The 13,086-nt window shown below is 42.3% G+C and overlaps 1 protein-coding gene across 1 annotated transcript in view; it reads right to left on the minus strand.

Moving 5' to 3' along the window:
• Positions 1-7,013: 7,013 nt before the first annotated feature.
• Positions 7,014-13,086, minus strand: part of LOC148019079 (synaptotagmin-4-like) — a 37,957-nt gene continuing 31,884 nt past the window's right edge. Inside the window, exons 9-12 of the mRNA XM_087660687.1 lie at positions 8,475-8,670; positions 8,103-8,204; positions 7,759-7,933; positions 7,014-7,625 (exon numbers count right to left, since the gene is read on the minus strand). Coding sequence (XP_087516813.1) covers positions 7,477-7,625; positions 7,759-7,933; positions 8,103-8,204; positions 8,475-8,670 — 622 coding nt within the window. The 3' untranslated portion in view covers positions 7,014-7,476. The remainder of the gene's footprint in view (positions 7,626-7,758; positions 7,934-8,102; positions 8,205-8,474; positions 8,671-13,086) is intronic.

Below are 13,086 nucleotides of genomic sequence, written 5' to 3' on the forward strand. Positions count from 1 at the left end.
TAGTCCCTAGCCCTTTACACATCACCCACAATTGTTCAGGGCACATCAAAAGCAGGACATACCTAGGAAGCTCGTCTCGCCTATGGTTAGACCTACCACCCTGAATCATTTGCACAATTCTTTTTCATACTCCATCTCAGTGCCATTGCAATCAAAAGTGGTAAGCAAGATATGGAAGACCATGGAAAGTACACTGTACTCTTCAATCACTACACGTAGCCACCAGCTACAAAAAGCTAAGGCATCAATGAGCTCAATTATACTTCATCGTGTTGAAAAAATCACAAAAGCCTTCAAGTGTACTTCTCCTCAATATCGACAAATTTTCCCACCCCATCAAACCCTTACTTTATCCACCCATTGCTACGAGAAACCAGACCCACGGTCTTCTAACTACGTAATATCTAAGTATGCACAAGCACTCACATAATATCTGCACCGAAGTATATACACAATTTGGGTCCTCAAGTGTAGGACAATACTCTCAACTTGCTTAGAGTTCGACCTGTCTCCCAAAGTAATCAAACTACGTCTTGTGCACAATAAGAAGATTAGCACTACCCCCAAGGAGAGACTACATATGAGAGGTTTTTAATTGCAGGTATTGAAGAATCCAATGAAAGTGTTGTTCGCTCTTCATCAACACTCAACTCTAAATTCTTATCATTTATCATCATGCAAGCTCACCAAGAATCATCGGTCGTTCACAGAATCCCTAGAACATCAACACCTATGCCAACCCATGAGTGCAACTTCCAACAACTACCTACCCTATCACCAACTTCACCAACCCTACCACCAGCCAATCACCAACCACATGCCCCCAATGACCTTCATCCGTCCCACCACCAAAACTCCTCCACGGCAAACCACTGTTGTCTCTTCCACCCACATCTTTGGTGCATGCCAAAGCCTGCTACCTACAATGATGAGTGCCATGGGACTGGCATTTCTTTAGGAGAGGGTAATGTTAACCCTCAAACGAACAAGGTGGAAAAGCCGAAAAATCTAAAGCAAAAGACAAGGCCAAGGGAAAAGTGAAACAAAAGACGAAGGCGCACCAAGAAGAATTTGGAAACATAAGAAGTGCAGAAAAGTCCTAAATCAAGGAGAAATGCACACGAGAAAAAGCGCAAGTCAATACTTTTGTAAAAAAACGCAGGGCGCACCATGATTTATTTTAAGAGTGCCTGACTCTCACCCATGCAATTTGTAAAGGTAGATGGGCGATAGGAAGGAAGCTAGGAAGATAAGAGGACAATGGGAAAAAGGGCCTAGGCCATGGCCGGCCATGTAAAAAAAGGGATAAGGGGATGACTACTCAAAAGGGATTTAGGGTTTTGTGTATAAAGTTGAAAAGTGAATGAGAAGCTCATTCTTGTGTGTGGCCAAAAGTGGCTCTCTTTTTCTTCTTTTTCTTCTTCTTCTTTTTCTTCTTCTTCTTACTTGCTTAAGCTTGTGCTTGAGAGAGGGAGTGTGAGAGTGTGAGGGAGTGAGCGTGTGAGGCCGAGGGACCGGGGAGGAGAAGCACTCCATCTTCTCCTCCTCTCTTATCTTCTCTTGCTCACGGCAATGGAGCTTAGAGCGTGGAGCTTGAGGATTGAAGCTTGCACTTGGATCGTGGAGCTACCGGAGTGCTCGGGAGAGGAGGTAACTCGATCAAGCATGAGCTCACTACACCTATAGAGATAGATGGTGCATCGGCTATGTGAGAGGTATCCATGAGTGCCTGGCTTGGAACACTTGAAGCTATAAGCAGTCTGTGGGTCTTGGCGGTTGAGCGAGAGCTCCCACACAAATACTTGGTCTTAAAGACCCACTCCACACCTATTACCTTCCACTTCTGCAACCACGGAACCAACTCCCAAGTCTAGTTCGGCTCAATAGAATTGGGCTCAACCTACATAGGACTATGCCAAATGTCTTGTGCAAGAATTTGTGACATAAAAGAGCATAGTTCACACAAAGTAAACTATCCTGATGGGCCTATAGTATGGATGGTTTGCATAGGCCAATACATATCTCAAGAAAATGAGTAATCCCTAACTTTTCCATGAGCGATCGATACCACCTAGAAATGGTTATAGGCTCATCTTGCTACAAAGAAGACTGAGTAGCCTCTAGTACTTGTAATGCATTTGTTTATGGAAGGGACTTCCCCTCACTAAGGGAAGGTAAATCCCCTCATCCAAGGAAGAAGGCTCCCCCTCTCACGGCTGAATCCCCCCAAAAGAAACCTGAGGAGATGCAAAAGAAGTAGGAATACTCGATGATAAGGTAGGAGGAACTATCAAGGATCGAATGGGAGAAGGAGAGAAAGATGGGGCAGGAGAGGAAGGAGGGGGAGGAGTCACAAACGAAGAAGGGGTAACCTTGGAGGAAGGGGAGGGGTTGATGGTGTTGGGGCTTTTTTTGTTGTTGTTGTTGGGGGGGGGGGGGGGGGTCTGTTTGGTTGGGGGTCAACCTATAAAGAACCACCTGCAGCAAAAGAACCATGAATCAAATCTTCAAAGGCTGCAACCTCATTGAGGATCATATCCCTCCTCACCTCAATCTTTCTTTTTGTTGAGTCATAGCTCCAATCACCCTTTCAAGTCATGTTGTAGCCCATGAACATAAGCTTCTTTGACTTGGGATTAAGTTCTCTCCCTCTTTTCTTTTTGTCCACATGGACATGTGCATTGCACCAAAAATATGTAATAGTGGGATATATAAGACTTCTTCCCAAAGAAATCCTCATAAGGAGTCATATCCTACAATGCTAAAGTAGGGGACCTATTGTCCATGTGAACCGTTGTAGCCTGCCTCGCCCTAGAGAGAATGAGGTAAAGGGAATGAGATGAACGCCTATACTCCAACATCAATCGAGCCATCTCTAGCATGGTCCAATTGGTGCGATTCACCACACCTCTCTCAAATGGCGTGTTTAGATGGGAATACTCCATCCAAATGTCCTAATCCCTATAAAACTGAGAAAAAATATTAAAACAAAACTCCCTGTGGTGGTGTACTCATGCACTTCGAACCTTGAAAGGCATTTGCATTTTCACAAATACCTTCCACTTGCAGAAGTGGTACATCTCACTCTTGTACTCCAAGAAGGATGGCAACACATAATGGATAAAATCATCAATAAGCAACATGAAATCCTTGGCCTTCCCAAGGAAGGTCATACCCATAGGTCTAAAAAAGGTCACTGTGAACCATTGTGCAGTGTAGTAGCCCTCTGAAAAGCAACCTATGAATGGGGCTCTCTATGCTGCTTGCCCCTCAAGTAGCTGGGGCAAAGAGTGTGATTGGGAGGGAAATTTAAAAGTCCCTTCACCATCTTCTTCTGTGAAGCCTGACTAATAGCATTGAAGTTAAGATGCCCATATTGGGCATTACAAAGGAGTCCAAGCTCACAGGAAGTGTAGTGGCAATGTTTGTGATCTAATAAAGCCTATCCTCCTATGTACCTGTCCAAAGAACCACTCCTGTAGAAACATCCTCCACAGTCATTGCATATTGCATAAAGAGCACTCCAGTACCTAGATGCATAAGACTATGAACAAACAAAAGGTTAAATCCCAAATCTTGTACATAGAAAACTTTGGCTAACAAGTTTTTTCGATCGAGCAATGGGGAAATGGTTCCCACTCCATGAACGAGTACAAAAGAGTTGTCACCAATGGTGACAGATACCCCTCTAGGGCATATCTTGAAGCCAATTCTATTGTAAGTCATGTGGGAAGAAGCCCCATTGTCCACAAGCCAAGGCTTCTCCATAGAGAAAGAAGCAAGAGTAGCATCCTCCTCCTCAAACAAATGTGCAAAGATGAATGCAATGCTAGAGCTGGGGTGGCCTTCAAATCCTTAGACCCCTCCTTGGGCTTTAAATGTGGGTACCTCTCCCAACACCTCTAAATGTGTACCCTTCCCACAATGTGGGTACTTGGGCTTCTTTTTAATATCCTTCTTGTCCTCTTTCGTGTCATCATGTTTCTTTGCCTTGGGCTTTGCCTTCTACTTCCCTCCTTCCGATCTTACTATAAAAGACTTTGTGGAGCTAAATCCACTGGCTCCTACCTCTCTAAGCCCCTCATCATACTCCAAGACTAGCCAGCAACCTCCTCCTAAAGAAGAGTGTCTTAGGTCCTCGATCTAATAAAGCTAGTATAGAACACATCGAAGTTTGGAGACATTGACTGAGTCAAGAGAATCATTGTTGTATCCTCTAAAGTTATAGTCCTCCTAAGGGATGCATGCTCATTCCTTATGTCCTGTTTGTTGGTGTGATCATTCATGGAAGGTGAGTCATCAACACTAAGAATCTAAAGTTTCTTTTGAAGAGAAATCTTGTGGGAAAACCTCTTTTGATTATACAAAGATGCAAGCTTCTTCCTTTGCCGCTGTCTTCAACTTGCAAACATGCACTAGGATAGAATCCTATAAGCTCATGAAAAAAAAGGATAGAGCTCAAGAGTTGAGCCAATCCCATAGGGTTGCACATTGCACGATCCCATAGGGTTGCACAATCCATTGTTCCCTTATAGGGATCCTCCACAAGACAAGTTATAGGTAGGGTAATAAGCTCTCAAATATTGAAGGTGACAAGTATGCATTCCACCTTATAAGACCAAAGTAAATAGTTGAAACCATCTAGCCAATCCTCTTTGGGTAAAGAAGGGAGAAGATGCACTTGGACAGGTGGTGCCATGTTAGGCAATTGAAAGCCAATAGAATGGGCTCTATGGGAAACATGGAGAGGGGGAAGAGGAGGAGAGGCTATCCTAAACAATGAGACCGAACAAGGGGGCTCGAAGACCTCCATTCTTCACGATAATCACACTTCTTTTCAAAGTGATGAGAAATCTCCTCGTTAGAGTCATTAAAGCCATTAAACTGGTTGTAAGACATCTTCAACACCTGCAAACACCCACAAAAATCTATGTTTTGTTATAGATAGCCCCAAACAATGAAAATCAGCTACACTTGTGTGAAGGAAGGAATGTAGATGTCTAGCTATGTCATATGGACCTATTGCCTGCAAGAAATTTGCATTTGCAGCAAGGAGCAAAGCGCTAAAAATCTATGTTTTTCAGCTTGGGGGATCTCCCCTTAATGGGGTAACTCGTGTCCTCACTTAGACGATGATACCACGTGAGTGCGCAATGGAAAATGAACAAGAACGTGAAGAGAGGAAAAGAGAGAGAGAGAGCAAAAGAGGAGGGAGTGAAGTGATAATCTGCATTGAATCTGAAATGAATGTTGAATACAAGAGGAGAGAGAATGGACTAATCATTCCCTGTACACATTCCACAACATTAGTAAGGGCACCGGATCAACCTGAAGAAGATGGCAACATTGAAGACAAATAAGTGTGAGAAGAAGCATATAATTTTCCAAGCCAAATGATTGCTACAAATAGCAAAAAGCTTGCCAAACTAACTGACCTACTTCCATAATGGCTAACCTAATCTCACCAACTAATATAGTAGCAATAAAATAATGTGAAATTGCTAACATGGCCCCTTTGGGAAAATTTACATTATCCTCTTGCAAAATCAGTGTGACTGGTAGAGCAACAAACTGGCTAACACAAGAAATGCACACTTAGTATGCAAAGGAGAATAAAATGCACACAAAGTTGGAAGAAAACGTAGTTAGAGCTCCAATGTCTCTATCAAAATCTAACACAGCTCACAACCAAGAGATGACAAACTCACATACATAAAACAGGCAAGCTAACAAGATCTCCATCTGATAATCTCAATCCAAGATCAATGAAGAGGAGATGGTTGATGCGTTGGAGAGCTACATCCAAGGCAAGGGAACTCTATCTAAGGTTTGTGGTGATCTCCACATATCTCTCATTTGTTGACATCAAGGTCTTGTCTTGTGCTTGCTATGTGTGTGTATCAAGGGTTAAGAGAAAAGGGGGGGGGGGGGGGGGAGGGGTTGGAGGGCAAAGGAGGTTGGGGTTGGGTTTGGATCTATATAGTTTTTGAGGGATGGGGTGAAATTAGAGGGCAATAGTATGAAATATCCTCATAAATGGGGGGAGCGGGGTATTGTCATTGTTGAGAATGTAAGCTTGGTGTTGTGGGTGTGTGTGTATATGTGTGAAAGCACTCTATGTGCTAGATATTGTAAGGTGTGAGGACATAAATATAAGGTTTGGAGAGAAGCGTACCACATAGGTGCACACATGCAAAGTGTGAGTACTAGTATGTCACATGGGGACACACATGGAAAGTGTGAGGGATCATTGATGGAGCATCTCCTCCCTTATATATGTAAGGTGCAATGAAAGATAAGAAGAGAGCATTTGAGTGTGCCTTCTCTTTGTAGCCACGGAGTTCCTTGTCTATTATAATCCACCATAATTATTTGTCATGCTGATGGCGGGTTAGATGCCTGTCGTCACCCAACCCATATTGTCACACACAGTAAGCAATGATGGTAGATGGTGTCCTCCTACAACTTCCAACTAAGGCAACAACCAAGGCATAGACATTGGCATACTTGGTAACAAGGCTAGGAAGGCTTCATTGGTGCCATTGGCTATGTACAAGGTGAAACCATTTGCTTGAATGAAAAACTTCCTAAGAGATCACCAATCCCGTTACTATCACCACCCAAGCATGCTTAACTGCAAAGTAATTAACCATCAAGTTAAGCCTTCTTGTTATTCTATACCACAAAGAAACTTTCAAAGGCTTGTTTTGGCGCGCACACAGTTTTTTCACACAGCTCCCACCTTCAAATTGACATACAACACCTCATTAATAGTGACATTTATCCTCATTATTATGGTCAATGTACTACTATTTTACTATTATGATAAGGCATTATTGCCAATCATTACTTCTAACCTTTGACCTCATCAGTGAGTGTAATCATCTTCAATGTACCTTGGGTTATGATATTTATTAACAGTCACTAACATTGCAACAAATATTAACCCACTGTATTGGCCAATGCCTTCTCAAAATGAGATACAATCAGAGGCGAAGGACAGGAATCACGTTACTGTATTGCAAGAATTTTGGGTATGTTAACAAAAAGAGACTCACAGATGGATACACATCCACCCACTCTATGATGGAATTAACAAAGTTATCAAGAAAACATGAATAGAGAGAAACCATAGGCTACACCCCTTGCATCACTAAAATTAGCAGAGCATTCACAAAGCTGGTAATGTTGCGACAGCAGCAGTCAATTTTGTGGGAGATAAAACAGTATTGGACATGTTCTGTGTAAACAAATGCATAAAAGCAATGTACAGGGGCTTTAGGCTCCTCTTCATATAGTTGCAAACAACAAAGATCAATATGCAACAACTTACAAGCTTTCAATGTAATATATACAGAGTAGCAATGCTTGTGAGTATCTTAGAAGACCGATCTGACTATTTTTGCATCGTTTCTACCTTCAGATGGCTCTGGGACAAAGCTGCAGAAGTAAAATGTCTGGAGTGCAAGCTGCAAATCACCTCTCCATAAGCCCATCATCATTCGCTCCATGTTCCATCGTATTCGACTCCCTGCATATTCCTTCTGATTGCTGATCTCCATCTTTGTCTGCATTAAGTTTGGCAGACTGTTCAAAATGGCATTGTTGTTCACCTTGTGCTCCACCTGCATTCCAATGGATACAATGAGAATGTGTCAATTTGTTAATGTGTTAATTGACCTTTCATCATTGCACCTTTTCTGTTCGTTTTACAACTTGACGTTTCGATGTCTTCAGTAGTTAATCTTTGAGGCTTACCATCAACAGCCCACTCTGTTGCCTGCTGTTGTGATGCGGCAGATGCAGGTTTATCCTCGTATGGTTCATACACAATTATAACATGCACATGTGCCCTTGGTCTTCTAGTTGTGATCGGTAAATTTGGATTTTCCACCACATCCAGCCATAAATCTTTTGGCTCATGAGGTTTGAACTAGGTTTAGAAAAAAAGAACATTGTTAAGTTAACAAGTAACAGTGAAGTTTCTTCAGGCTTGTACTAAGAGCTTTGCAAGCCTGCCACAGTAAAACTAATGATATCAACTGATGTTAAATAACAATTTGTTTCACATGCAATGCAGGTTAGGGTAAGAGCATACATACATCCTTCAAAGGAACAACAGCCCGTCCAATGTACTCAGCTTGAGCCATGGACTCTTCATCCATCATCTGTATAGTTAAACTTTGGTACTGAGGATCATCAACCTACAGAAAAGGCACTGTCAGAAGCAATCGCTGTAGGTGGTTACTGTTTTTTTTCAGGTACAAGACATTTATTATGCCCTGTGCTGTGCAGGTCTCCACTCTCCAGGCTACCTGATGCTTGACCCAAGCCTCTGACTCTTCTGACTTCCAGGTCCTGGTGGCTTGGTCGAGGATCAGGCTAGCAGATCAAATTAGAGATTTTCTCAATGCAGAAGGTTGTGATAACTTTTCTAAAAACTGAAGTAAACTTGGAACAACTTTCCCACTCACTTCAATCCTGAATCCTTCGTTCCACACTGGATGCAATGTGTTTTTCTTTGTAGAACTTCGCTTGATACGGTCAGCCCTCTTCCTCACATAAAGTAAAATAAAGCAATCTGATTTGCCTAGGATATCAGTATTCATCACATCAGTCGCTTCCAGTAATGCAACATCCAGTATTCCAACAGGACTTAGCTCCAAATAACTGCACAAACCACATGTTAATTTCAGTCATATCATTAATGCAGTTTATAATAAAAAATCATTTTTAAAAAACCAAATGAAGCATGAGAGTCAAAGATAGGCTGGGCAATATCTTATGTAGTACTTGCAGTCAAACTTGATTAGTGAAAGATGGTCAAAACATGATTAGTGAAATATAAACAAATAATTTTTAAGAGTTTTAGTCACTATACCATGGTCTACTGATGCTCTAAGGAAATGCTAGCTGAAATTCAACAAGAGCCAAGCATATGCTTTCTGCAGCAAAAATTTTAAAATGTCGGATCACCATGGCCTTGTGCCATGACAAAACATGTTATTGTTGAATATGTGAGTTTTCCGGATGGGATTCTGGCACCACATCCTTCAATCATTGCTAAAAGAATCTTGGAACCTAGGTTGAGGGTCTGCCTGTTCATGCAAAGACTTGGTTTCAAACTGGTTTTCAAGAAATTAAAAACCTGGGGAAGGAAACATGGCTGGTTTTCACAAAACCATCCCAGAACTGGTTGCACATGTGCTAGCAAGGGGAAGGGACACCTGGAAGCGCAACCAAGATCATGGCCCACTAAAAGTGAAGTGGTCCACTCCATTTCGGATTTCTCAATTTAGCCACACTACCCACGATCACAAATAAAAAAGGAACATTTTATTCTAAGAAACCTTTAAGATATTAGTTTCTCCATATACAAATCAAAATTGTGTAAGCTACCATCATCCTTACAAGAGAATGCCAAATCAAAATCAGTCCTTACATTGGCAATTTGAACATGTCATCATATGTTCTATCTTTCACCTGCAATCCCTTCTTGTCTGACACATACTTAAGCAGCTCAATATATAATTATATCCTCAGCTACAGCCTACAAGTCCCCCCAATGCTGCTCCAGTACATGTGTACAACAACAACATCATCTTTGCATTTTGTTTAAGTGTTTGAATTGGGCTAATTCCAACCTGATGGCTGCAGTAGTCCTATGTTAAACCAGAATGATAGCTCCCTGCCTGATGGGCATTGATTATTTATATGAATGCAAGTTTGTGATGTCTTCCTGAGGACTAAGGGCATTCAATGTATGGACTAGCTTTCTGATAGACTTACAATGAAAGGCTTGTCTTGAGGGGGGTGTGCATGCGTACATATCTTGATCCACTCCATTCACTTTGGTATGTGTTCTCTTCAAGAGATTATCCTGTCAACAATTTGGCCTCAGTAGCATATTTTCCATTGACCTATGTGCTAGAAACTTTCAACTAGCTGTACTGGGTGACATGAGCTTGAAATTTGAACGAGCACTATACTATTTCAGTTGCCTCACTTTGTCTGATTGTAACGTATCCAGTCCTTGACACGTTTTAGCAATCCATCAAAAGTCTGATCTAAAAGATGATGACTGGCACTCCCACGGAATGTTACAGGGTTTATCGGATAGTGAATCCCGAGTCTACTTCGGAACGAAGCGTCTCAGCCAACCCTGTTAGGATCAACCTGAATCTTTCTAGGTTTCTATCGGTCAAGTCATACTACAGCCTTCTAGCGTCGCGATCTACTTTGCGCAGAGGATCTAAACCGAAGCGGACTCATATTGCACTTAGTTCAAAGAGAATGGGAAACGAGAGGGATACATCACTTGACCTCTCTACCTGTAGGGTAAAGTCCCATTCCGGTCCCCTAAAACAATATGAGCCAGTGTTCTAACCTACATTAACTAGGGTCAATACGTCATCGTGGATTGAATGTTGAGAAACCTCCCAGTACTCTAGGACCACCCTGTCGTAGGATGAGCCCGTCGGGGTTCTGTCCACCCGCTTCCCTTGATAGCTTTAGTTTTCTACTTACCTAAGGGCACATTAGTGGCAATATATTCAAGCAGCTTCCTTAATTAACCTGTTAGTCACATGTTCCTTTACATAATCTATGCACTGACATAAAGACAATTCAGACAAATTTCTTGAAAAGCAACCTCTATATTAAAACTTTAACTGAGATACAAATTCCGTCCATAGGATGATTCCCGCAATCCGTAAGGATGCGTCTTATTATCCTCTAAGTTTCCGCCCTTGCACTAGTAACTGGGCCTCAAGAATCCATCTCAAGTCACGTAAACCGTTTGAGTAGGATCCCGAGGCAAAGGATTTACAGCCAGAGCCCTCCCTGGTATCCAAGCGTCCTCCTACGTTCAAACTAATCCACAGAGAGACCTCTCGTGGCGGGTTCAGTCCATATTCCTATCACGGTTATTTAGAACCCCCTTGGATAGGGTTGGCGGCTAGCTAGGGGTGGTTTAACGCGCCCCACCAGGAATTTAACCTAATTCAATATACTAGTTTCTTGTGAGAGCTTGGGTCAAACAATCCTTTCACAAACTGATCCTAAAATTACAAGCACAAACAATAATGGGGGCCAGTGCTCAAAATATCTGCTAAGGTGGAGTTCCTTGTTGAACGCTTAGCATTCAAGCTTCGGATTTTTCTTGCCTTGGTATTAATTGCAATGGTCCTCTATGGGGATAGGAAATACCCTTGTTCCGTTTCCCATTCCTATGCGATAAGAACGAGAATTTAGACAATTAGTCTTACATCCAATCAGCAACACCCATTAGTTTCCGGTTGGTAAATTTTTCCTAGGCTCTCTAGCTCATGGGTTGGGTTTTCGGAAAGATCTTAGATAATCCAATCTAAGATCCTCAAGGACCGTTTGAGGGTGGCTCCATCCTCTTGAGATTCTATTACGGATTTTTCAATCTCACTCCAACTTCCGTTAAGAGTTTCTTTCCTCTAGGATTCCATAATGAAAATCTTTCGTTCAATCCTCTTGCGAAGGTAAGGGTAACCTAGTTCATTTTAGTTAGCTCTTGTCCAATTGCAAGCTTTAGGTACGATATTTGACTAGTGAAGAGGGTCCCTCCCTTGATGTTTGATGCGTCAATTTAAATGGTATCATGCCCAGAAAGTTGGTCTAGAGGGAATCTTGAATCTAGTAATGGCTGATGACAAGGTTTGATCTTCTCGCTAATATTGGTTCGACTAAAACTAACCTGGCTTTGTAACGTTTTCCGATCTACCTTGTGGTTGAATTCTTGGTTTACTATGGTCGAAAGAATGTCCTGGTGAAATACATTTCTACAAGCCAGCTTTAGTACAATTTACGATGAAGACCATGTCCTATGCGCAGTACAATCAAAACTATATCTACAATATCAGAAAAATCAGGATACGAGTTTTAATACCTTTGAGAGCAAATGCTTTACATGTAATGCACATTCCTTCATGCTTATTGTGGAGACGCAAGCTATTTATTCTAAGCACGCCTTGAGATTCCATCCCTTACAATAATTCAATTTTAGAATTCTAAAGATGAATCTTACAACCAAAAAGGTATTGGCACGTACACCTAGGAGTACAACTTTATGAGTCAAAGACGAAGATTTTTAACTCTTTCTATGAGTTACTTAACACATATATCTACTCCTCGTGGGCGGGTTTATGCAAGCGTTGTTGCTAGTTATGTGATTTATGGGTAAGAATGACCCATGAATTACAAGTAGCTCTTTTGCCGAAATAACTCTAATTCCAAGCACCAAATAATTCAATTTTATGTAATAAGACATGATCACTTCAATAGACCATTTCAATGTAAGGAAGTATGATCTTTCATAAGTCAAATCTATTTCCTTTAACTACTATTTGCTACATAGGAAAAATTATTGATAGCACCTAATTATTTAAGGATGTATTATCTACACCCGAACCCGAGTTGTTGTTTGTCGTACAGCCTTGACCGGTAATTCCATTGACGTTCGTGGGTTTTCCATCGGCGCGAGGCAATTTTCACTTGGGGGCCATCCGAAGACTCGAACACCCTCCGACCAAGGTAACTTAAATTCGCTCCTTGCGCGTGCGTCCTTGGTAGATGGCTTGCTCCTTGCAAAGGTTAGTACGTGGGAACTCCTCTCAAAGAGGGGTTTGGAGTTGGAAACTTCTAGAAGTTTCCTCTCTCTCTCTCTCTCTCTCTCTCTCTCTCTGCGTGGCTTGATAGAGAGGGGGAGGGCGGGTTTATTCCTTCCAGGGGGATTTTTATAGGGAGGAGGATAGGTGGTGTGGGGGCATGATGGAGCCCCTCTCCTTACCCTCCACCAAGGCGGCCAGATTGGCCCGTCGCCATGCAGCCTACCGTTTCGTTCTTTGGGGGGGAGGGAAGTGGCACACGTGTGCCCCTCCTCCCCATCGTCATCATTGTTGTCTTCGTCTTCTTCCCCTCCCTTCTACCAACTAGCGGGAGGGGGATCCTATGGGACACGAAAAAGAAGGGGCAGAGCAGCGGGGCGCGGGGGGGGTCATTACATCCTTCCCTCCTCAAGGGATCGAGATGTCCTCATCTCGAAAGAAATTGGAGGTA

Source organism: Lygodium microphyllum, chromosome 20, assembly GCF_053477565.2.
Source record: "Lygodium microphyllum isolate KBCC chromosome 20, Lygodium_microphyllum_v1.1.10, whole genome shotgun sequence".
NCBI lineage: Eukaryota > Viridiplantae > Streptophyta > Polypodiopsida > Schizaeales > Lygodiaceae > Lygodium > Lygodium microphyllum.